Here is a 26,012-nt window from a genome sequence, read left to right on the forward strand (position 1 = left end):
CAGCCCACGAGTTTTCTTACTCTTACTCTTCTGATTCTCTCCCCCATCCCACCGAGGAGAAGTGAGCGAGTGGCTGTGTGGTGCTTAGTTGCTAGGTGGGGTTAAACCACGACACATGCTTTTAAAAATATTTTGGAGAGAGAGAAAGAGAGGCTGAAATGTCCACATTTTGGAATATGGTTACTTCATGGAAGCATCTTACCTGGAATATAGCAGAGAATCTCCCATACACATTTTGGTTAGCCTGCAGAATGCAAGTCTTCTGAAGCTTCTGCAGTTTTTGGTAATCGGTACTACATACAGCCTTAAAAGACTGGCTGTTTCAAATCAGAGGATAAACCTGACGTGTTTTCTCTACCTGTTCTGAATTTGCATTTAAGGTTGAAGACCAGCTTTTCTGTAATACAGTATATACAATGTTTAATGTGGATTTCTCAAAGTGCAGTTCTGGAAGACAATTCTGAAATTTAGTGTCTATTTGTTTTTTCAGTAAAATGGAAATCTTCAGTAGGTAGTAATTTATGTTAAACTTGAGTGATGGAATAACTAATGCTAGTTAGAGTACTTTAATACGTGCATTTTGTGAGGCTTCACATTCTTCTTCACATGACATGGTGATGTCATGCTGTGACACTCTGTATTGTTACAAAACCAAGTATTTTGTAAGTATTAACTATTCTTTTAACAGTATTCCACAAAACTTTTTTTTCACTCATTTTGGGGGCAGGAGTTAAATGGCTGAGTAATTATCCTCTTATTTAAAAATATTGTTCACATATAACCAAGTTTGCTTTTTTTCCTTCTTGTGATTATTAACAGTGATTGTAGTTTAAATGTTATCATGAAGTAAAACACATGTTGCTTTCTTTTCCTTTTACAGATAAAGTCTTTGTGTGTATCAGTATTGGATTCAAATGTCCTTGTGCAAAGAAACACTTTAGAAGTGATTCTCTTCTTCTTCCCATTTTATACAGCTTTGGTAAGAGGACTATTTTGGTATTGTCACGTGCGCACCTTGTGCGGGAAGGTGTCTTCTGTGAAACCAATCCAGCTCCTACCTCTGTTATTACTAAATGTCTGAATTTTGTACCTTCAAAATCAATGAACAGATTTTGCAGTTTCTTGTTCCCTCATCAATTTTAATAGTAGAGGAGACACTGCTGCTTCTCAGACTCCTTACAGCTTCAAGTGAAGATGTACTTTCACAGTGAATATTGCATGGTATTTGGAAGGTGCTTGAAGTATTCAGGCCTGAGAAACTGCATATGGAAAAAATATCGAACTCCTTTTTCAAGTAGTTCATTTGGAATTGTTTGCACTAAACTAAGATCCTTCTGTTAAAGACTAGGAAAGAAGATATTACTTGAAACAAGAGCCGTTCCCCATCATTTCCTAATTTACCTAGTAGTATAGTCAGTATTTTGAAAGTAGCAAGTAATTTTAAGTCTTAAGGCATAACATAATTAAGTCTTTAGTATTTTTAGCTTAACTGTAGCTCTGTACCTTAAATATGAAAATGATCACAATTGTGTCAGATTCCCTTTCTTGAGATTTTTAGTATACAGAGTATTTTGTTGTTGATGGTTTGTTGCCTTTTTTTTTTCAAAACATTAATATTACCAGTTTAAAAAAAACCCCTCATTACCAATTTGACTTGTTTCAGTGTTCATAAACAGCTAAAGTATCTTTGTTTTTCATCCTAGGACTGCAATGAAAGCAGTATTCTATTGCACAGGACTGATTTAGTCTATATTCTGTCAGCAGCTACACAGACATTGTTGAGGAGAGACATGTCACTCAATAGAAGATTATACGCATGGTTGCTAGGTACTGTACACCACACGGTGATATTCAATATTCTGAATACCTAAGAGTAAAAAAAATCAGTGCTTAAAAATGTAATACACTTTTTCAGCAGTTAATGAATGATGATAAATGGAGTGTTGTTTAGTGGCCATTTATTAAGTACCTGTTTAATAAAATTAAGCATTCATTTGGCAAACAGGTCTTCTCTTCAGAGGTGAATTCATTTCACTGTCCTGAATCACAGGGTATCTGATGGGTTATTTCTGGTCCCGTCCACAGTTCATTCTGAAGTGGTTCAGTGGACTGAAAGGGGTGGGGTGCTATTTTAACCTTGGTCTTCTGGGAGTAATAGTCTATTAATTCCCATGTGGTCTTAATTGTCGAGGAGGGGCTATAAGAGAGCTATAGCTTCTCCCCATCTGCCTCATTTTAACAGTGTAAGAGGAGCCTAAAAGTGACAGGGCAAGAGCTGCAGCCATGTAGTTGCATGAAGGCTGCCCTTGCTGACGCCATGTCTGGATCTGGCCTTGGTTTTGATTTATGTTCAGTATAGCACATCAGGATGCCTCAAACTGTGATACGTGGGCCGTATGTGAGCTAGTTTCAAGCAAAATGTTGAAATGACAAAAATGCTGTGTAATTTCAATATTAGTATAAATTATGTGTGTGTGGTGTTTCTCTGTACTCCTGATGCCTCTATTTATCTTACAGGCTCTGATATTAAAGGTGGTACTTTTGCTCCAGACTCAACTTCTGAAGACCATGCTATTTATTTCTTTGGAAAATATTCTAAAGATCTTTTGGTTGAGGTTGGTGTTCATTGTATGCAGATATATTTAAGATCCTTTTAAATGTTAGCGCAAACTTCATCTAGAATTGTTCACTGTGCCACTTGGTTTGTGCTTCACTTTCTGTCCCTAAAGATAACATCCTTTTGGTGGTTATATTTTCATCTATCTGAATGCCTGCTGTGCTGTATTTATCCCAATATTGTATGTGCTTACAATACAAATGGAATCTAATGAAACCAAAGGGTAGCATCTTTGATGAGCTACCTGAATTATTTAAAAATGTTTCTCTGAATAAGATCAGCTGTTGAGTACAGACAATGAGAAAATGTCATTGATTTGTGTACCCTGTATGGAAAATTGATGTTCAGTTGCAGTCACTACTAAACAAAATCAAATTTAGAAACACTTCAGGTCTTAATAAAATGGCAATCTCTCTTCTATGTATAACATTTTGATGTCTTCTTTTTACTAGAGTTTGACTGAAATTTTACATCAGAAATTCCCAGAGTCTGATACAGAGGAACAGCATCAAGCTTATCTGAAACCCTTCCGCATCCTAATCAGTCTCCTTGACAAACCTGAAATAGGTAAGGTTGCTTGTCACTTCTGTTATGACTGCTAACAACTTACAACTTGGTGTTCATCGCCTTTGACAGTAGGACTCAAGACAACATCCTGCACAATTCTTCCTAATTCTGAATATGTGTGCGTTGTGTATTAGCGTGCAGGGGGGCTGTGTTCCTTGCCTTGGACCTGGTTCAGAATGGTGCTCTGGAGCGAGCACTCTCTCCAGGTTATCTCTGGCTCTTCTGCAGAGCACTCCACTGTGTAGCGTCCTAGTGAGGATAATGCTCTTCCATGCCCAGAACTGAGGGACCAGTTAAAAAGAACCACTTCTGCCCTAGTCTCAATATTCTGCTCAATTCATTCCTTCAAGCTTATTCTCTAACATACTGTCAGGCCTCTTTTTGTTCGGTCTGATAAAGCGACTTCTACCTAGAAAACCACCGGTACTACTCTTGCCTGTGTTTGTTTCTAGTGCTTGGCTGTGCTCGCAGGCCTTCCTATACACTTGCATCAGACTCTCATGACTGTGTTGCTTTTCCAGACACTGTAGTCCCCCAGGCAGCTAGCCTATGGTGATACTGCTGCCAAAGTGGGCAGTACCACTTACCTGCAGGTGCCCCAGCTGGAAATAACCTGTTACGGATGTGGAGAGGTAGGGGTTCCTCTGTCAGTGGCACTACCAGCTTGTGCTGGCCTGACACTGCTGTGGGAGCTATAGTTTGACAGTTCATGACTGAGCTGTGAAGAATTTCCTCCTCTTCCCTGACTGCCACATGTCTATTCTGTTGTGTACATGAAGTTGCCAGCACCAGAAGGGTGAGGCTTTGTCAGCCCTTATTTTAAAGGGCAAGTTCTCCTTTCTGCACCAAAAAATTAAGCCAAAGTAAATTGACAGATTTTTAGGATTTAATAGTATTCTGTAAGGACCATGTACAGATAAATCTTTGAAATTATATTCTGTTAATTTGATAGGTATGAGAAGCCTATGGACTGGTTCACTGGTATTTGTTAGAAGCTAATAGAGTCTTAATGACTGACTGTATCCCAAAGCATTGTTCTAGGTATTATCCTGGGTGGGGGTGTGATGTTACCATTGCCCAAGCCTGTAGACTTAGAATAAAACCCATGTACTGAGTCTAAATGCTCAAGTGGCAGTTGGTTTTGCAGGCTCCTGTATTCTGATAAGCTTATCTTCTTTCATGGGTCAGGAAAGTCCTTTTAAGCACATTTCCTGTTAAAGAATTATCAAAGCACTGGCAAGAAATATGAGGATTCTGTATGGCTTGTCTAACAAATGAATGCTACCTTAGTAGAAGCAGTTGTTAGTCTGTTTGTAAGACAGTGGTGCTCATCTTTCCTTCCACTGGTTTTAGCTGGTTTTCAGCGTTTTTAAAAAAAATCTGTCATTATTAAAGCCTTTTACATAAAGCGTTTTTATTTCCTGAGAAAAATGCTGAAGAAGGGACAGTTAACTAAGGTTGTTACATTATAAATTTCTTGATTAATCTAATTTAGAAAGTAGATGACAGATACTGCCTTATTGTATGTTTTATTTGGCTGACAATCAGTGTTAATCTGAACTACAATAAGGATTATTTAGCTGATCTACATTATTCAGTTTAGTCTTTCTGTTCCAAGTCAGCACACAAAATAAAACTTCTTGAGCCTTAAGCCAATATGACTTTCACTTTCTTTTGAAGTGGATTTAGCATAAGAATCTTTGTCCTGCTACTCTTAGTCACTGTAACTTTTTTTTCCTTTTTAGAAGCACTCATTGGAATGTTTTATACGCTAATTTTTTTTATCTGTTCCATGTTTAGGGTATTGTACTTATTATTTATTCACCTCCTCTATAGACAATTTCAGATAAAACAAAAAAGTGCTGACCCTTGAAAACTGGGTGCAGTTGTCAGCACACAGCTAACTTATACTTTTTTCTTAAAACTGTTTATAAATATGCATTTTTTTAGATATATTTAGGCATTTGAACATTTCAATTTGCTTATTTTTCCAGCTTCTGTCTCTCAAAATTTAAATAAGGCTACTATGTTAAATGTGTATTGGGAAATCTGCTTGTTTTCCTTATGGATACAGACATGGTGATTATTTTTGGCATGTGAACTGCAGGTTTATGGTTATGATTATGCCCACTTATAAATGGTTGCAGTGTAGGTGCCTTACGGAAGTGACATAAGTATAATGTAGAACCAGTGCTATGGCTTTTCAAGTATTACTTTAAAAAGTTCCTAAAATGAACAACAGCTGGTATTTAACTAGAATAAAAAAACAAACAAACAAAAAAAACAATCAGCAAATATTTAACTACATATTTAATTTTATTTTAACTGGAAAATCTGACATTTTAAAAAGCCACATAAGCATTTTCTTCCTACTTGGCCGATCGTGGGTTTTTTAGTTTAGCTACCCCTAATTTAAGTCTATACAAGTTTGTAACTGAGCCGCCTAGCAATCACTTTGGTGCAACTACTGGATTCTTTTTTCTTTCAATTGTAGGGCCGCAGGTGGTTGGGGATTTGTTCCTTGAAGTTATTAGAGCCTTTTATTCCTACTGCAAAGATGCACTTGGTTCTGATCTCAAACTTAGCTACAATCAAAGTGGCAACATACTTGCAAGGTATAACTACAAGTTTTCAACTATGAAGTGAAACTGTATCATTTATATTAAGCTGTCTTATTAAAATCTAACCAATATAAGGAAGGTTAGGTTTTTAACAAAGTGATCTTCTGTATAGAAGACGAGATTTTTCTATGATTTCCCTTTTTCCCCACAAACACTTGATTTCTCTTTGATTAGTAGAGAAGAAAATTAATTACACTGCATATGATTGGTGTTGATTAAATCCAGTTATATTGGCCAAGAATCAGTCTGGTGACAGAACTCTTAGCCTTTTGATTTTCAAAGTTGAAGGCTCGATTTCTTTCATCTGGGAGAAAGATGCTGAAACTAGCTATTCCAGAATGACTTAGTCCTTGCTTTAAAACAATCAATGTCTTTTAGCTTGTAGAGAAAGGGGAAAAAAGATTTTAGAACACATCAGCTGATACTGTAATGTGCATGCTCTTAGAATCTTCACTGACATCTGTTTCTTTTTTTTTCCTTTTTTGCCCTTTCACACAGCGCAATCAAAGAGAACAAAAATGCTTCGGAAATTGTCAAAACAGTCAATTTGTTGATCACATCCTTAAGCACGGATTTTCTTTGGGATTACATGACCAAATGTTTCGAAGATTGTTTCAGGTGTTTATGTTGTCAAACAATAGTGCTTCTCTTAAAAATACTATTTAAGAGCTATCTGCATATAATAATAAAGTTTACTGAAGCATTTAAATTCTAGAAGGGACATAATACATGTTAGAATCAGATGGATACATAAGTTGCATCCTAAAATAATTCAAGAATGCAAACAGGTAAACAATTAGATGGAAACTAGCAACCTGAGAACAAAAGAAATTACTTTCCAAATGACAGCTAAAGGAGGAAAAGGCTTGGGAGGGGAGGTAGAGAGGTCTTCCTTGGAAGAACAAATGTTTTTTGAAGAAAAATTAAAATCTCTATCTTTTTATCTCTTTCTAAACATAAGAGAGAAGATTATACTTTAAGTAGTAAGATCATGTATCAAGATTCAATCTAAAAATTAGAAGCACTTTATCATCCCACATGCTACAGTTTTAGTAGTTTTGACAGAATATTTTATCCTGCTATATTAGAAGTCCCATTTTACTTTGCTTCAGAAAGCGTAGCTGTTCAGTATTTTGTGCTGGTTTTGATGAAGCTTTTTTATTGTAACAAGAATTTTGACAGGAAGAAATCTTACAAAATAATGTTTCTCTTAATCCAGAAACAAATCCACACAGATGAGATATCCTCTTGAAAATATTAGCACTCCTCCTACAATTTCAGAGCTCTGCACACTATTGGTGTTTCTTCTTGACGTGATTCCTTTGGTAAGGCAACCTGAAGTTCACTGCTTCAAAGTCTTAAGAGACTTAAAATCAAATAATTCATATTGTGATTACCTAAAATGAAAGTAGGCCAATTGACATACATGGGCATATGCATGCTCTATCCTGCAAAGTGTAGTTTTATGTGCTGTCTTATATGTGGCTACCTGTGCTATTGCCTAGCAAAATAAGAATTGTTTGCATTTTAAAATATGCTGATTCTAAGAAAGGAATGAAAAAGTTTACCTTTTCCTTCCTGGGACTTTTTTGTATCTTAGTAGCAGGCTGACTATCATAAGATTTTTAGGGTATGATTCAATGTTCATCATGTAGAATGAAGAAAGAAGGAATAGCACTGTAGCAAGTTTGTACAGCTTAACCATCCATGACCTGAGTCTATCAATCATTGATCAGTGTTGCTAGACAGCTGAATAATAATACATGATAACTGTTTTAAACAATGCTTATTTATTTTAGGAACTCTACTCTGAAGTACAGACTCAGTATCTTCCACAGATGCTCAGTTATATGGTGCAGTCTCTCCTGGAAAATATGGAAGTATTAGGTTTACCAGAACTCACTCATGCCTTGAAGACCTGTTTTAAGGTGCTTAGCAAAGTTCAAATGCCCCCTTCCTATTTGGACATTGAGACAGGAAGTGGAAATGGGGTAGGTGTTTTTCAACTACCTATAGATGTTTAAAATTGTTAGTGACATAACTTATTTTAAAATGCTAATTCACCTAGATGATAACTGCAGCAATAAAGATTTTTGAAACTTATCTTCTTTGGCCCCTTCCAGAGCTACCTGATGCCTTGTTATTCTTACTGGGTATTCAGTTCTGACTTGTTTGAATTATTTGTGACAGTGAAGGAGTATAGTTTTGTCTGAAACTGGGGCTATAATCCTACCTCTTGAGAAGAATGTTATCTTAATAGTTTTGAAAAGGCACTCAGGATCATGCAGTTGCTAAAGATTCAAGTTGCCAAATCAAGGCCAGCTTTACAGCTGGTTAGGTCTGCAAGACTTTCAATTAATATTTTAGTTTAACACAATGTGGTATTATTTGTGTGCAAGAGACGGTGATAGGGAATGAGGAATAGATGGCATAAAGCACTCACAAAAGCACAGCTTGCCAAAGTTTTGCAGTAGAACAAATATATGCATTTGACTAGAAACAATCCAACATAAGTAATACCGTTCTAGTGGTGAATTGATTTTAAGGAAACATTTCCATTTGCTAAGCATCTGTAGCTATGGATCTGTTGGTGTTTGATGAGTCAAGGTGTGAGAATTATACAAGCATTTGTTAGGTTTTAAATGCAATTGAATTGAACTATTACAAATAACTGTGTCTCATGATTTTGTGAAAGTTATCTGTATCTGAAAATTGCAAATACTAGGGGTTTTTTTTTCCATCATTGCTGTTCCCCAGTGCCTGCCACATTTCTACATAGTTTAAAATTATCTACACAGTGCCCTATTAACCACATTAACAATTCTGTTTTAGAGCCCAGTGAAAAACAAAAATGTGGACATAACCTTGGAGTCTAACTCTGTGCTGCAGGAGGAGGATGAGACTCCATTCCCTCCCCTGAAGTCAGAAGACAGTGGCATTGGTCTAAGCACTTCCTCCCCAGAGCTCTCTCAGCACTTGGGGGTGCCAAGTGTGACCCTTGAGAGAGATGATGTCTGGAAGAAAGGGGGGAGCATTCAGAAGACTTTGTATTGCATCCAAGAGCTGGTTGCCAAGTTTTCCAGTAAATATGTTTTTGGGGTGCAATTTCAAGAAACAAGTAATGAAAGCATCTCAGCAATGAATCTGAGTGGAAAAGAGAAAAAAGATAATGGCTACAGATTACCTGAAAGTGCTAGCAAGAAAAAGAGCCCATGGGATGCAAAGCAAATCACCGTACCTCAGTTTAAACAAATGCTTTCAGACTTGTTCTCAGTTCGAGGGTCACCATTCAAGAACAAGAGTTCTAATCCTCTTCCTTCTGACTGCATCTCTGGTAATAAGAAGGAAAAGGAGGAGGAAGAGTGGGACTTGGAACAAGTGATGCTTGTCTTGGGACCCCTTAGAGGGGACTGCAAGGAAGCTTTCGCTGCAGCTTGTCACCTTTTGTTGGATTGTACCACATTCCCAGTCTATCTTTCGGAGGAGGAGATGGAACAGTTGTATCTCTCTCTTTTTCAGGTTCCTGGTAAGAAAAGATTCCTTTACTGGGCAACTTGAGCATCTGAGGATGCAAATAGCAGGCTGAGCTTGGCTATTTGCAAGATGTGTGACCAGGGCCAGTAGTAATGCCTTTTGACAGGGCTGAAGGCAAGTTGCATGTGAATTAGACTTACCCGCATCAGCATGTGTTTTGTGTCTTGCAGCTGAGGGACAATTTTTACCAAGCTTTTTAAAATCACATTCTTTTGAAAGTTTTCACTACAAAACTTGTAGCTGAAGGGATGAAAAGACCTTCTGGCCTGTAGAGCCTTGTGGCATGGTTCAGGATTTTCAGGAAATCTGTCCTCCCCCATCCATGTCCATCCCTCCCCCTCTCCCCCCCCAAAAAAAAAAGGATATGATAGGGGAAGATGGGTGTAGGTGGAAAACTGGAACTCAAAACTGTAACGGAAGCAAACAGCTCTTTCCCTAACCCTCAGAATTCAGAGGAGTCTGATGTAAGCTAACATATAAGAATAATCTTATATAATTGGAGGGCCTCTTTGTTCTGGGAATACAAGTTCATTAGCTTTAGCAGGAGCAGTTATTGGCCTGAAGGCTGGTTGACAAGATGGGTTTGTAATGAGTGGAGAGGTGGGAAACTGGAAAATTGGGTTCTCTTCCTCAGCTCACCACTGTCTTCCTTAGCAAAGTGATGATATGCCCATGATCTGCATGGGTGAGCTGTCTGCTTGACATGAACACTTTTGCATATTTGCAGTGCCTTCCATGTGATCAGCAATGTAGCTGAACTTAGAAGGCTTGCTTTCATAATTGTGTTTCTTTGGAATATCGTCCTAGGATTATAGAAGCTTCTTTTCAAAATTCTTTTCAACTGTATACCCTAGAGAATACAGTAAGGTTTAAAGCCAAAAGGGAAGAACCTCTGATAATGAAGGTCTGGGTTGAATGTGATACAGAAATTGTCTGATGTGAAGAAGGAAGAGTGGTCATTTTGTTGTGGTAGTAAAGCAGTTAAAACATTTGGTTTTGAAGCCAGAAGTGTGAACTCATACTTAAGACTGTCTCCAGTCAAGCCTTAATAAAGCTGTATCTGATGATTCACAAATAATCAGAGAGGCAAAGATGGCTTGACTTGCTGTTAGCCATATCAGTTCCTTGTGTGCTTCATGGTTTCTGAAATGATACGCCTCAACGCTACCTGAAAGCATCCTTGGATCAGCAGACCTCTGTTGTTGTTTTTGACAGTGACAGCTGGAAAACAGCAGCTGTAAAAACTGGTTGTGAATAAACATAAACTGGAAAGCAGAAATCCACTACTGGGTTACTGAGGTCCTGCAAGGGCTTTCTGCTGGGAGAAATAGGGAAAAGAATATAACTTGCTTTGAAGCAAATCCCTTCTGAAGTAAGGGACTTGATGATAGCATGACAGTTGAATATGGGCGGTCATTTTTATCTCTTGGTCCTGTGAGCTTGATTGAAGAATTCTTGAAAACATGACCATAAATTTAAGATTATTCAAAAACTTTTTTCTCACTTATCTTCTGAGGAGGTTGTGATGCCAGCTTCCCTCTGTGGCTGAAGTCCTTAATGACAATATGCTGTTGTGTGAGTGACTGCTATGTTCAGAACGTGTCCATCTTCACACTGCTGGAGGTGATCAACCATTCCCAGTCACTGGCACTTGTGATAGAAGACAGAATGAAGCGGTACAAAGTGTCTGGCCACAACCCCTTCTTTGGAAAGCTACAGATGGTCACCCTTCCTCCCATTGCTCCTGGAGTTCTAAAGATCATCTCAGAGAAAACAGATTTCTACCAGGTGTCAATTTTCTTTTTCTTTTTTACTGCCCAACTACACTGAACCTCTAAGGATGGGGTGGGAAAGCAGATGTTATTTGCATGGATGTTTGGGGGCAGCATGTTTGTGTTACAATGACACACTGCCATTTTTTGCTTCCACAAGCATTTGAAAGCAATTGCATCCTTCTTCATGTGCTTCCGAACAGGATGTTCAAAAGTGGCAGGTTATTTTCAAATTGCCAGTTCATTTTGTGCTCAAATTCTTGGGGGGTAGGTATAGTTGATTTCTGACTTGAAGGTTTCATTAGCTTGAAAGCTACACTTTAGAGAAGTTTGATACCACTCTAAGTTTTCAGATAAGAGAAAATGTTAGTGGGTGAATAATAATGAAAACATTCCCTTCTCCTTGTTTTGAGTATATATATTTCAAAGATGCTTTCCTTCTCCTGACCATTTACTGATAGTGTTGGTATGAGGTATTTTCTTAATTACTGTGTTTCCAATTGCTGTGCCTGACACATATACAATCTGTTAAGTTTTGACCCAGAAAATAGAAGGAGAAGTGCTTTTCTTAACTTCTGGTGCACATACATTTTAATTACCTGCCCTACTAGGGTAGGAAAGTTGCATTCCTTTAGGTCTGAGTGTATGACCTGAATTCTTGCTCTTTGCTAAACTAAGACGATTTGGAAATCCCTTTTGGTAATAGAGGGCATTTATGCAATGGAAAGCTTTTAAGTCAGGAAAGAAATGGCACATTATTATTTTCATTATTATTATTATTAGTTGTTGTTGTTGTTGTTTTTCCCTAGAGAGTAGCTTGCGTGCTCTGGAATCAGCTGAACAAAGAGACACGGGAGCATCATATTGCCTGTGTGGAACTGTTCTACAGGCTGCACTGCTTGGCACCATCAGCAAATATCTGTGAAGACATTATCTGCCACGCACTTCTGGATCATGATAAAGTAAGTCCTGTATTCAGTGAAGCCCCTTCATCACTGTAGAGTTGTTCCAGTGCTTCCCAGACTGCCTCCAGTTCCCTTCAACCCAATGACTTCACTCCCATGGTCCCTCTGTCTTCTAAGAGTCCAACAGACTCTGTGCTCACCTTTACTATTCCCTGGGATTTATTCATCATGGGACTATGGCTAAATTTAATCCTTGGATACAAGCTCTGTCAGTCAATGCTGGAGCTATTTTACTTTCAGCCCAAATCCTGTAGTATCTAAAAACTTGCAGGTTTTGTCAGTATTTCCAAACTGACCCAGCTCCACCAATAACTTTAAAATAATTTCATTTTGTATTGATTTTGCAAACTTCATATTCCAACAAAAGACTTTATTAACCTGTAAGTGTATGTCAACATAATATTGCCCCTGTGTCCACCTTAGTATTTAGATCTCATAATAAGTAAGCTGTATTTTAAGTGAGCCAGTTATTAATTATTTTTCTTGCCTAGTTTAATAACAGAACAGTTCTTTAATAACTTACAGTATATTTGTGAGAACTGCCTTGCACATTAAAACTTAAAACAGCCATCTTCAGTCTTCAGTATTGTTTTCATATCTTTGCTTTTGCAATTCTGAAACTTAAAAGTTTGGAAATCTTTTTAAAAGCTTTCAAATAAAATTACCAATAATAAGCACTGCCTAATATACCAATGTCTTCCCATTTGTCATCTAACTTTTAAACCTACCTAACATCAAATCAAGACTAAAATGTTTATACACAAGAGTCCTGAAATACATTTTTGTTGTATTGGCACGTTTTTCTGCTCCTACAAACACTGTGGCTGTTAAGTTTGGGTTGTGCATTCATGGATACATGGCATTTTGGTTTAGTCTATGCAAAATAGAAGCGTGCTCTCAAACTACCCAAGAAGGATTAGTAGTCATCTACACAATAACTGTTGTTCTGCTAGAGGTTTAAAAATCACTAAAACTTTACTCGGAGATAAATGCTGCAAAAAAATTGTATCTGTCCTGTTTCCTTGCAAAGGGGACAAGGCTGGAAGCACTGTTCAGATTCTCTGTCATGTGGCATCTGACCAGAGAGATCCAAGGCAGCAGAGTGACTTCTCACAATCGGTCCTTTGATAGGTATTTTCCATTTCCACTGGCTTAGACTTACATTTATGTATTTAACTATATCATGCTTTGTTCTGTTGTTTTTTCTGAGGTGGGAAAAAGTTCTCTGTAGAGAGAACAAAAAATGAGCAAAAGGAAGATCCTCAACTTTCTTGCACTATTACCTTTGCAAAGCACTCTGCATGCATGGTGCACTTTCTTGTGGGAAGTAAGTTTCCGTAAAAATAGAAAGAGCTTCATATATGAAGAGTAGCTTGCAGACAAGTTTCTGCATAGCAGACATTTTTTATCTTGGAGTAGGCTAGATTTTTTTCCAAAGAAAATAGAACCAGCTACTTGTGCAAAAAAAAAAATAAATTATTTTATTTTACTTTTACTTCCTATTTACAAAACTATAACCTTTGTATAAAATAAGACAAAAGCATTAAGAGTCTTTCTAAATAAATATGTGAAAGAACTTTAAAATATGCTGCTCTTCTAGAGTGTGAGTATATGTATGGCCTTGCTTCTACAAACGCATGTGTACTTGACCTCAACTCAGGAAAATGTGCATGATCAAGCTATTGTTAGCAGACATGAGCCATCGGCTGGTGCTTACTTGAACATGCACTATGTCTGTTCCCTGCCACTATTTTGTTGTTTGCATTAACTTTTTTAGGGATTTCAATTGTACTTCTTCGTTCTGATTTCTCCACTCAGGTCTCTGTTTGTGGTACTGGACAGTCTCAATTGTTCAGATGGTGCAATTGGTGCTGCAGCACAGGGCTGGCTGATCCGTGCTCTTTCACTTAATGATGTTGCACGGATTCTTGAACCAGTCCTGCTGCTGCTGCTTCATCCAAAGACACAGCGCACGTCCATCCACTACATCAAACAGAAAAATTCAGCAGGTAAAACTGTTCTTGGACTGAAACTGTAAGTGCTAACGTAGCATTGCATACTCCTGAACACCTACCGAAGGTAGTCTCTGAAGTGCAATGGTATTCTATTACCCTGAGTTGTCTTGTATCAGTTCCACAGATTCCTCCTCATCCAAGTACCTCTAGTGATGCCTAAAACAGAGTTCAGGAGTAAGTCATGCTAGTTGAAGGCCTAATGATCATTTCTATTACGGTGGCTGCACCTACACTGTTGGTTTGGATTGCTCCCTGCTTTGCTCTGGGATCTTGTCCCACACTTCTCATTGCCATTCCCAGATGATCCACAGTGCATGTGTTCACTGTTCACAGGATCCCTTCTCGAGCAAAACTAGGCCTGCAACCAAATGAAATCCAGGAGCAGTTTGGTGACTATGTCAGTCCAGGAACTGTTCAAGTAGGCAGGATGGACAGGCAGATCTCACTCTCTCCACTCAGTCTTGCCCCAGCACACCATGCACCCTCATACCAGGTTTCTTTATTCAGAATATTTATTGTTAGTAATTCCCTCAGCCTCATGTTAAAATAATTAGACAGGTTGTGAGGAACATCTTGCTGTTTAGAGCACACCACACAAAAAAAAAAGCCCTAATTCTGCCAACTTCTAAAAATCAAAATGTCCATCTAAAAATTAAAATCCATCTTGATTCAAGAGGAGACCTGAGCCCTTGTGGCATATGTCTTGAGGTATCCCAGAGCTAGGATATAAAAGCAAAGGGAGATGTTTGGAATTGAAGATGACCTCCAGCCACCCAAATTTAGGAATATGGCAAGGCATCTTTACCTTGACAGGCTAAATTTGACATCTGGAAGATGTCCATTTTAAGACCTTTAATGAGAACCATTGTGAACCACATATGATCTATGTGTCAAATGTGGAACAGACAAATGTGACAGAGACCTGTGGGGAGCAGCTGAGGAAGACTGAGACAGGTATGGAGCCAGAGTTCACTCCAAGCGTGAAGTCCTGTGAGTCTGTTCAGGTTTGGGATTGCTGGGAGTGCTATGGGTATGAGACACTCTGCATCATTTGGCCCAAGTAGCCAAGGTTGTTTCCTGGAGCAGAGCAGGAAGACAGTGGAGAAGTGTCCGGTAGTTTTGTGTAAAGAAACTTCTGTGTCACCTGTCTGTCTCATTACTGTTAACCTAGCTGTTGGCTTGCATAATTGTTTTTCTGTCTTGATTGGCAAATAGTTAGATGGCAGACATTTATAGCATCCAAAGGGACCTGTTTATTAGATGCTATGCAAACACAGAGCTAATATATTCCTTCCTTGTTCCACAGCATGTAATCAAGGAAAACATTAGCTCTTTCAAAAAAAAAAAAAAAAAAAAAATTCCTCTGTTGCTATCCTTCTCATTTCTCTCCTGATCTCAACAAACATTTTATGCTCAGGAAGCATAAAAAAAAAATTGTCACATGTAGGGAGTCATAGCATAAGAGGAACAGCATGTGCTTTATGTCTTGATCCTATTCTCTTGTGCTTACAGTAGGTTAGGACTGCTCTACCACTTTAAAAAAAAGATAATTCTTGCTTTAACCCAGGTTTTTTTTAGCTCTACTTGTTACAATTAATAGTAGACTAGAGCAGAGTAACTTTTTAACCTTTTTTTTTCTTACAATGATTTATTTAATATAAAGTATGTTGTGTGAAATAGACGATTATACACTCTTTTTGGAAAAAAAAAACCAATTTTTTTTTTCAGAAGATATACATGATTGGCTTTGCAAGAAAAAGGCCTCTTTGAAAGAGTCTGGCATCTCTGAGTGCAATTCCGAGGAAAACCTTCCATTGAGCCAGTTTACTACTGTGGATAGAGAAGCAATTTGGGCAGAAGTGGAAAAAGATCCAGAGAAGTTGGAGTTAAAAATTGAACAGTCTGAAAATGATGGCTCTTGTAATCCAGTAACTTCACATGAAGCAGATGATGACCAAGATAATAGTGAGCACACAGAATCAGCAGACACCAGCACAGGCCGTGACAGTGAAAATACATCCTCTTTTTCTCCTTCTCTGGAGCTGCAAGAAGTGAGCAATGAGGACAATGACAGTGCTGCAACCGATGGAAAAGAGACCACAAACCACGTGAATTCTCTCAATGCGTTCCTTCCTGAAAGCTCCAAATCCAGTGTAGCGCTAAACCTTGTGCGTGCTGACTCTGAGAGGACTCAAGCATCAGAGTCTCTGTCAAGTGATGAAGAGGTGGACTTGGAGCTCCAGGAAATTACCCATTCTAGGTTGCTCAAGCAGCAGAAGGAAAAGCAGGAGATGATTGAGGCTCTGTTCAAACACATGCTGCTATATTTGCAGCCTTATGATTCTAAGAGGGTATTGTATGCTTTTTCTGTTCTGGAGGCAGTGCTTAAAACAAACCCTAAAGAATTTATTGAAGCCGTAGCTAGTACAAGCATGGATACCAGCTCCACAGCACATTTGAATCTTATTTACAATCTCTTAGCTCGCCATCAGGAAGCTCTTGTAGGACAGAGTTTTTATGGCAAGCTTCAGACTCAGTCCCCAACCATGTGTCCCCATTCTCTTCTAATAGAATTGCTCACTTACCTCTGTCTCAGTTTTCTGCGCTCGTATTATCCGTGCTACTTGAAGGTTACGCACAGAGATGTGCTTGGCAACAGAGATGTTCAGGTAAAAAGTGTGGAAGTCCTGATTAGAATGATGACCCAGCTAGCTACTATGGCAAAGGCAGCAGAGAATAAGAATGTGGAGTTCATACGCAATTTGCTAGGAAGATGCAAAATTCAGGAGTTTGTTCTTCTTTCTTTGTCTGCATCTATGTATACAAGTCAGAAACGGTATGAACTGCTTATGGCAGATGGAGTTAATAATGTTCCTGAAGAAGACCTCTTTGAAGAGAGCGTAATTAATTTTGGGCATGATCAAATATGGAGCGAACACCCACTCCAGATTGAGTTGCTGAAGCTCTTGCAGGTATTGATTGTCTTGGAGCACCATCTTGGACAGACTCATGAGGAGCAGGAGAATCAGCCAGACCTCTCTAAGGAATGGCAGCAGGCTCTTAATTTCCAGCAGGCAATTGGTGCAATGCAATACGTCTATCCGCACCCAATAACTTCACAGGGATTATTCGTCTCTGCTGTGGTTAGAGGTTTGCAACCAGAGTATGGCTATGGGATGCATCCCACTTGGGTAGGCTTAGTCACATGTTCCCTGCCCTATTTTGGGAAGTCTTTGGGCTGGACTGTGGCACCATTTGTTGTACAGATATGTAAAAACCTGGATGAGCTTGTCAAACAGTATGAAAATGAAGCTGTGAAGACATCTGCAAAAACATCTGCAAGGTAAGAAGAGTCTATAGTGTGGGATTTGTTATGCTGAAACTTTTTAAAGCTTCTCTTAAGAGAATGTAGTGCATAGTAATTTACTGTTTTAGCATTGTGGCTCCCAGAGTTTGATCCTCAAACCCTGTTGCACATGCAGGCATCTGTCCCTTGAGCCCAGGTGTGGTGGAGGCTGTATTGTCCCAGCAGGGCTCACTGTGGTTGCAAGAATGACCAGCAGCTGTGATACTTCCTGTCCCCCTCTGCTTGCCATCCAAGTAAAAAGACGTTCCAAGTTTTGAAAAAAATGAGGATTTTGGAGGACTAATTGGGGAGAGACACCCTGGAGAAGAAAAATACAGTGATACTGTTCAAAATAGGCAGTAAGTGAAAGGACTAGGGAAAAATAATTAGACATGAAAGATTTATGGTCAGGTGGGGAATAATATTCTAAAAGATCTAGACAAGGAAACAGGGTTGTCCAAGCATAGTTTGTGAATCCTTTGATTTGATATTCATGTCTGGTCGTTTCGGTATTCTTTTAACCATTGAACAGAAACAGATTTCTACTAGCATTTTTAATCAAAGAAATACCACTTGGCCTGTTAACCTTTTTTCTTTTTTTTTTTTTTCTCTCCTTTTTTTTTCCCCTCCAAAGCATAACTTCTAAAAGAGAAAATGTTACACCTGATTACCCACTAACCCTTTTGGAAGGTCTGACAACCATCGGTCACTTCTGCCTTCTGGATCACCCTAACCAAACTAAAAAGGTAAGTGTTTAATGCCTGCCACTCACTTGATGCCTTGGCACCAGTTCGTCAAAGTATGAATCCTTTTTTCTTTCAGAGGTGAATATAAGTAGTAAAGTGGCACTTGTATGAGAAGATAACCTTAGAGAAGCCTCATAGCACACCAAAAGAAGTGAACTAAGAAAAAGTGTAAGGGAGAGAGACTGAACTTAATTTTTTTATTTGAAGACAGGAAAGCTAATTTTAAGCAGAAGATGTTCATGATGATCTTGGTCATGCAAATATTAGTCCTGTGTAGCTTGTCTACAGTTGCTCTGTCATTAACAAAGTCTTCTATTTTCTTTTGAGTTGATAACATGCTGATGTGTTCTCTACAATTTTTATTCCTATAACATTTGTCAGATGAGGATATTATCCTAACAATTTCCTAGACAAATCAATTATCTCTGTGCCAAAATAGTGAACAGCAAATTCAGTAGACTCTAACAGCAGCAGTATATTTCAGAAATAGAATGATTGAATTATTTTTAAAGTTTTATTACAAAAGCTGACTATAATTCTCCTAATTACAAAATAAGAACAGTCACTCTGTTAAAGGATTTTCAAACGTGGGTTTCTCTAGGATTGCTTTGTGTAACAACTCAGAGTTGGGCCACCACCGCAATGAATGGCAACCTTCCAAAAATTTCTCAGTCTTATATACCTTTTTACCACCTATTATCCCAGTCCAAAGTCTTTGTAATTTTCCACTTGATCTCTGTTCCCATGTTGTTACCATTCATCATCTTATCTCATCAATTCTTGTGTCCCGGTTCTTCTGAAGTTAGTGGTCGTAGGCAGAAGGTCTCCAGTCACCACAATCACTTATCTTCTTACACATCAAAGATCACCTTTGAATTTCTGAAAATCACTCAGGCTATTCTATTAATTTATCTTGCTCTAAAGTTAATCACTTACTCCTATGTCTTAGGTCTAAGATGTATGATCCTTCTTCTGTTGATTCAGCTTGACTGGGTTTTAAGCCAGCCGTGGTAAGGGCTACACATGGGACAAATGAGCAGCTTATGCATATTGTTTTATAAGCACCTGCATTCTATTATCATATCTAAAGCAATCTCTAATCATTAGTTATATGTCTAATATGAATAGTCTTAGAAACAATGAGACTTAAGGCCTAGTTCCCTTTACACACTCTGTGGTGCATAATATAACTTATTTTAATATTCATGTTTTTGTTTTTTCTAGTCATCATGTTTAGCTGAACCTGCAAACCTGAGAAATGCTAGGAATGCCATTTTGGAAGAATTGCCTCGCATTATTAATACCATGTCCCTTCTTTGGAGCGTTATAAAGAGGGAAGACTCTCAAAAAAGACCAACTGACTTCTTTGGAACAACTAAAGGCTCTTCTTCAGTCTACTTTAAAGCAACCAAAGTAGGAGTTCTTTTAAACTGCTGTGTATCTTATCATCCTTATCATCCCCTCTCTCACCAGTGTATTCTTCATAGAGTTCATAGGAATAGTTTTGCCATTCCCAGAATGATATTGGGCCACAAAATTTTTTTATGAACTCTTAGGAGCTACAAACTTGCACAGTATCTACCTACAAAAGTAGATTTTTCCCTGTTCTTTTTGCCCATCTGCACCCTTACCTGATCTGTTTAATGTTTTGCTTTTTCTCTGAGCTTCTGTTAATAGCTGCCATAAAGCCAACCACCTCTGAATTGTCTTCACCTTCCACAGGCAGTAGAACATGTACCTGAAGGAATAAAAATACTAGACTTTTCCCTTCTTCTGTGGATATTGGTAAATCATAGTAGTGAAAAATATCTGTAGAAGAGAGAATATAACACAAGAAGTTATTTTTTCTGTTTTGCAATCTGTTTTCCAACAAATGTGCCTTCCATCTGTAAGAAGGATACACTAACTCATAAATAAATTATCAAAACTAGTCTGACTGTCAAGTATATAAAGAAATTCTTTTATTGTGTATTTTCTGAACATCTTGGGAAAAAGAAGAATGTTTTACAGACTATGAGGTAGCCTTTGCCTTGAAAGCTTAGCATTGACAGGGTTTTTTTTCCCCTCTATAGACATTAAGAACTAAAATACTGGACTTCATGAATCCATTGACAGCACAACTTGGAATCCAGTTGATGGCAGCAATTGCAGCAGTATGGAATAGCAAGAAACCTCATAGGAATCAAAGTAAAATCAAGGTGAAACTAAAGAAAGGCACCCTTAGTTTGCCAGTGTAAAGGCAAATGTTACATTTACATGATCAGTTCTAAACTCTGAGCTTGTTTATAGATACTTTGGGGTTTTTTTACATGTGACAATGTCAAGCCACTGAAAAATCTCAAATGCTCTTATGTATGCATAATTCCACAAAGCATCAGTAATACAATTAAACCTAAATAAGTAATGAAATAAAAAAGACAGTGTGGCAGTTTAAGTCTGATAGTAATAGCCATTTTTTATTCAATACTGGATTGTAATTTTAGGATTGCAACTTGCCAGTTATATTTTAAAGACCTTGGATCAGCTCCATTTCCAGAGAAAGGTTAGAGTTGTAGTATTCTTTGGAACTAAGCATTTATTTGAGTAGAACACCTCTTTCTTGTATGCTTTCGTTTGAGCATAATGAAACTGTTTTCATGAAGGTGTTGGGAGAAGATCTGTATGTGACAAATTGTTGCATGCTTGATTTAACTTGCCTAATTTATGTTTTGTATAAGTATTGATATTTGAATAATCACACAAAAAGCTGTTTTTTCAACTTCATGTTTTGCCTGGTACAGTGATCTGAGGGGTGTGTCTTTTCGTTTGGTTTGGTTTGTTTTTTTCAGATTCTTCCAGTGGCTAGTGCAGCTCAGCTTATTCTTGTGGACTTAATATGTGCACTTAACACATTGAAAATTGACACTATATTACATCTAGTCAAAGAGGTAGTCAAGAAACCATCACAAATCAAGGGCGAAGAGGTAACCATGAAGTCAATTCCATTTTCTTAATATATTCTATTCTGGATCTGTTCCAATGTGTCTTCTAAATATTGTTAGAAGGAAAGTTTGTTTTGTTTTTTTTTTTAAATGTGTGATTCTCTTTTGCTCCTGAGTAAGTTATGTTTTTAGAATGTGGGTTTCTGTGTTTTGATCGATCAATGTGAGTAGGTTCTTCAGAATATTTTGCTAGAGAAGTTGCTGGTAATGAAAAGGTGTGGGGTCTTCCAGGGCCAAAGATGATGACAATTTTTGTAAAGCTGCTGCAGTTAGACAACTCAGTGATGCATTTCTATCCCTCTACCCTTACCTGAACGGTTAGAAATACTTCACATTGAGTCTGCTATCTTCCAATTTGTTTTCAAGGAAACCAGTTTTACTACCATGCACACCATTGTAGGAGCTCCTACAGCTCTGAATAAACTGTAGCAGATATTCCGAAGCAATGTGACTGCTTCTGAACTAGGGTCCTCCATTAAAGCTCTGAATTCCCTCGTACTGCTGTATTGATAGTTTTATCATAGTTGGTCAGTCACTGTTGGAGTGCAAGTGGCTTGTAAGAGGGGTTAACCATTGAACACAAGTATCGAACAGCTTGGACCTTTTATTTTTTTTTCTGGTGGCAAATAATTGCGGGTTTGCTTTTATTTTTCAGAAATCTTCTCTTGTAGATATTCCAGTGCTGCAGTTCAGTTATGCTTTCATTCAAAGGTAATTCAGTTATTATAAAAGAGAATTTTCTGTTTGACTCTAGTTAGGATAATAGCCAGCATCACTATTTTTGCTTTACTTTGATCTTCGTGTCACAATGTCACAGAACACCTTTATGTAGGAAATGGTTATTGCCACTTCATTGTTAGTAACAGATAGACACAAAATAACTGGGCTATGACATTATGTTCCATTGATCTGTTGATAATACCAGTCTGAAAGCTTTATTTCATACTAATAGAGCAACACACTTCAGGCATCTCATTAGCAAGATACTTGTATAATTTCTTATATTGTCTTATAATGTCTTTCTCCTTATCTGTTCTGCGCTGCCAGATGAATGGATAGAGAACTTCTAAATTCAATAAAACTGCTATGGCTGCAGTCTGTGCTGGACATGTAATGGGTCAGGCAGTTGAATGGAAATATTCCTTTGATCAAAACTCTTCTTCACATACTTGGCTTTTCTGATATGGAAGCCTTGGGATATATCAGACTGTACAATATACTGTATGCAATAAGCTATGGAGATAAAGTAAGCTGGCATGCAGTGGAGTGGTTAGCTAAACTTTATTCCTTTTCTTCCCCCTGAAGACCCAGCACTCTTACAGTGCTGGCTGGCATACTGCATGTGCTGCTAGCATTTACTGCTGTATGCATTTTGCCTGTGCTGCCGGATATTTATACCATATTGTAGGATCAGTTAGGAAGGAGCAGGATCTAAAAGACTGATCTTGATGGAAGCTTTTAGGCCACCAAGTTACCCAATGTTTTTTTATGGTTTTTCCTTAACTCTAACTTCAGACTTGGTTGTGTTTTGATATTGTTTTTTTGGCAGACTGCCTGTCTCAGCCTTGCAGGAGAACTTCCAGTCCTTATTAGGACTTCTCAAAGAGTCTGTGCAGTTGAACTTGGCTCCTCCTGGACACTTTCTTCTTCTCAGGTACTATGTAAGAGAGAGGAAGGTTTATAGATGCATTGAGTAGACCTGTCCAATTACTAACTCGGAGTAAATTGATCTTCCCACAGTACTCTGAATGACTTTGTGACTAGGACGCCTACTCTAGAAAACAAAAAAGACCAAAAAGACTTGCAGGTACAGTGTATATATGTATACCTTTTAGTTCATAAATCTGGCACTGTACATCTAAGTAAAAGTGGAGATGGCCTGATCTGTACTTTGTATCTGAATTCACCTGTGCTTTTAGAATGTGTGAATGTGCATCCACACGTTGTGGCTTAGGCCTGGTAAATATGGAGACTGAAACATGAGAGACATGATGCACAGAATGTCTCTAACAAAGTTTTGTCAAAAATGCATGAAATTGCAGTGGTAACTATGGACTTTTCAAAGCTGTTTACCTTGGGTAACTGTATGATTTTTCTCAGCATTTAAATCATAACAAAAGTGTGATGTCATGAGTTCATATCATATGTGTAAGTATTGAAATCTCAAAAGTATCTAGGAAAGCTAGTAGCATAATTATCCTTGAAGCTCATAGCTGTGTTTGGCAATATAAATGACTGTCAGCTCACCTTTTATGTAAAGAAGTGGTGGAATACAGCAGGATTCTCTTCCCGTACTGATTGTGATTTCACCAGCACAGTTTAAGCACTACCCATGTGGGTGGTTTTGGCTCTGAGCCAATGTAATGCTACCTATGAGGTGAGACAGTGTTATGGTTACTTTAGTGTGCCAACAGAGAAATTTGAGTCTCCACTTCTGCTTTAGAGACTGGCCAGCAAAATTACAATGATGATAAAAAGACAGTTTTGCCATCTTAACATCTTATAGCCTCTTCACAAGTGACCTTTGCTTTGCTTGGGATACTTGGGATTTGGTTTCCTTAGAGTGACCAGCTTTTCATTTCACTGGGAATTAAACATGGTGAAGTGTGACTATGCACATAGTTTGATTCTGTGTCTTGCTGACCCCTAATAGAAAGACTGAAATATGAACAAATGGATTGCCATAAAATGAAATCCTGCCTCACTTAATGCTCTGCCTCACTTAATGTTCTCCAAATACAAAAGGAATAAAAAGGAACAGTGTTCAAAACAATAAAGGCATTGATATGCCATTTCTGGGGGGCTGAACCGTTCAGACCACATCTTTGACAGATGACAACTAATGTGTAAATTGTGTCAGGACTGATGCCAAACTGATGCTATGTTAATGGTAATGGCTTGCATGGAAAATCATGACTAAAACCTTCATGATAAGCTAACATAAAGCTTTTCCTGCTTCTCATTTTCTTGCCTGTTCTTATTTGAAGTGAGCAGTCGTTAGTTATCTTGAGAGCACATAGTTAAATCAGAGAAGTATATATGTTTCTAAGAGATAAAAGTGCCTACTTCTGATCCTCCTGACATGTTCCATATAAAGAGGAATTCGCTGGATTGGCCAAGTGATGATAGCTTTCATCTGATGCCACATTGTCTGGTTATGTTATAGGAGGTGACCCAAAAAATCTTGGAGGCTGTAGGGACGGTTGCTGGTTCTTCTCTGGAACAGACTAGCTGGCTGAGCCGGAACTTAGAAGTGAAAGCTCAGCCTCAGATTTTACCGGATGACTTCAACATTGAAGATGTGAATGGTAATGTGGTTTTGTCTGACTTTCTGTTGCTTTTTTCTGTTCTACTTAAGTCAATGAAGAATACAAGGTGTTTGATAGTGTGTAGTTTGCATGAGAAGGCAATAATACAGACAAAAAGTAAAACCAAAAATATGCATTATCCTCCAATAACAATGCCAACCTAAGCGGGTTTAGTACGTAACTGCAGATTGTGTATAATACAGAGGAAAACTTATTGCAGGTACATGCAGTACATGCAACAGAACAGCACAGGGCATGAGGTATGTCATTGTGGCAACATGCCCAGAAGCATTTCACTGTAATACAAATATGCAAATAACAGTGCTGTTTGGGAAGAAAGTTAGCAAACAGCAAAATTTAAAAATGTCTTGTCTGAAGGGAGAACTAAATGATTTTGCCTCTTTTAGATACATCAGTGGCACCATCTTCGATGATTTCTGCCTCTGCTCCTTCGATATACAGTGTCCAAGCTCTTTCTCTCCTTGCAGAAGTAAGTAGGAACAGTTTTGTAGTTGCTGCTCCCATCTGTGGGGTGGTTGTTTATTGATATTATTGAGCAGAGGAATACATTAGGTTTTCCTGGTAGATTAAATGGGAGCTTAAATCTTTATTGAGGCATCCCATGTGCACACGCATTCTAGCCTGAAATATGGCATGCTTTCCCCTTTTGTCAGAAATACCAAGTAAAGGTTTAAAGAGACATTCTTTTCATTTTTAAGGTTCTTGCTTCTCTTTTGGACATGGTTTACCGGAGCGACGAGAAGGAGAAAGCTGTGCCATTGATTTCACGTTTGCTTTATTATGTCTTTCCTTATCTACGCAACCACAGGTGACTTCTCTCTCTCTGCACATGTGATTTTTCTTATGTCTGATTTTTTTGACCACAGTGTAAGACTTTTGCTTTTTCGTCTTCTCAGGAGTGCTTAACAGTCAAGGGGAATTGTAAGAGTTGGAGACCTGAGATACAAATTTCATATAAATAATCCTCTAATTTAGTCGCCAACTGTATAGGACAGAGAATTATGTACTCCCCTTCATGCACCATAGAGCTGATCTTTTGCTCTAGGAAAAAAGTCTCATTGTTCTCATTAACAAGTGAAATTTTCCCCAAGGAAGGGCAACTTCCTTTACAAGCCTTACCCCTATAAAGCTCCTGTGCTCAGACACTGCTGTCCTGAATCACACCCCAGAGAGCTTTTATCTCCACTCACTGTGGAAGACCTAGGGAGTGAGGCACAGTTAGTTAAAATAAACCTCTGGGAATACTTTTCACCACCCTCTTCCTGCTGTTCACACACACGCGCCCCCCACCTGGAACAGCACAGGTAATGAGCATAACTAATTTGTATTTGAGCTGGTAAGATTTTGTAATAATTATTTTGCAAAGTTGCTAAGCTGTAGAGTCACTGAGCCGTTCTAAGTTCTCTGTGCCTTAGTTTTCTGGTGATCTTATAGCTTGAATGATAAGCTGTCCTCAACAGTAGGGTAATACAAAATTTCACTTTGGGGAGGATTATCTTACATATCCAGTAAGTTTATG

The 26,012-nt window shown here is 38.2% G+C and overlaps 1 protein-coding gene across 17 annotated transcripts in view; it reads left to right on the forward strand.

Annotated features, from left to right (window-relative positions):
- Window positions 1-26,012, forward strand: part of DOP1B (DOP1 leucine zipper like protein B) — a 53,568-nt gene that overhangs the window by 17,165 nt on the left and 10,391 nt on the right. For 14 of the 17 annotated variants that reach the window (XR_005932820.1, XR_005932821.1, XR_005932827.1 and 11 more), the window contains exons 6-29: window positions 881-979; window positions 1,704-1,827; window positions 2,518-2,615; window positions 3,070-3,184; window positions 5,679-5,799; window positions 6,304-6,423; window positions 7,025-7,130; window positions 7,605-7,796; window positions 8,638-9,331; window positions 10,856-11,127; window positions 11,921-12,073; window positions 13,107-13,207; window positions 13,895-14,085; window positions 15,820-17,434; window positions 18,072-18,183; window positions 19,408-19,599; window positions 20,256-20,381; window positions 21,012-21,146; window positions 21,820-21,875; window positions 22,714-22,818; window positions 22,905-22,971; window positions 24,331-24,472; window positions 24,880-24,962; window positions 25,192-25,301. Coding sequence is in view for 7 of the 17 variants with exons in the window: in XM_030019885.2 (XP_029875745.1) it covers window positions 881-979; window positions 1,704-1,827; window positions 2,518-2,615; window positions 3,070-3,184; window positions 5,679-5,799; window positions 6,304-6,423; window positions 7,025-7,130; window positions 7,605-7,796; window positions 8,638-9,331; window positions 10,856-11,127; window positions 11,921-12,073; window positions 13,107-13,207; window positions 13,895-14,085; window positions 15,820-17,434; window positions 18,072-18,183; window positions 19,408-19,599; window positions 20,256-20,381; window positions 21,012-21,146; window positions 21,820-21,875; window positions 22,714-22,818; window positions 22,905-22,971; window positions 24,331-24,472; window positions 24,880-24,962; window positions 25,192-25,301 (5,129 nt within the window). In the remaining 10 variants the exon portion in view is untranslated. The remainder of the gene's footprint in view (window positions 1-880; window positions 980-1,703; window positions 1,828-2,517; window positions 2,616-3,069; window positions 3,185-5,678; window positions 5,800-6,303; window positions 6,424-7,024; window positions 7,131-7,604; window positions 7,797-8,637; window positions 9,332-10,855; window positions 11,128-11,920; window positions 12,074-13,106; window positions 13,208-13,894; window positions 14,086-15,819; window positions 17,435-18,071; window positions 18,184-19,407; window positions 19,600-20,255; window positions 20,382-21,011; window positions 21,147-21,819; window positions 21,876-22,713; window positions 22,819-22,904; window positions 22,972-24,330; window positions 24,473-24,879; window positions 24,963-25,191; window positions 25,302-26,012) is intronic. The other 3 variants (XM_030019888.2, XM_030019887.2, XM_030019890.2) reach the window with 3 other exon arrangements.

This window comes from Aquila chrysaetos, chromosome 7, assembly GCF_900496995.4.
Source record: "Aquila chrysaetos chrysaetos chromosome 7, bAquChr1.4, whole genome shotgun sequence".
In the NCBI taxonomy this organism is placed as follows: Eukaryota; Metazoa; Chordata; class Aves; order Accipitriformes; family Accipitridae; genus Aquila; species Aquila chrysaetos.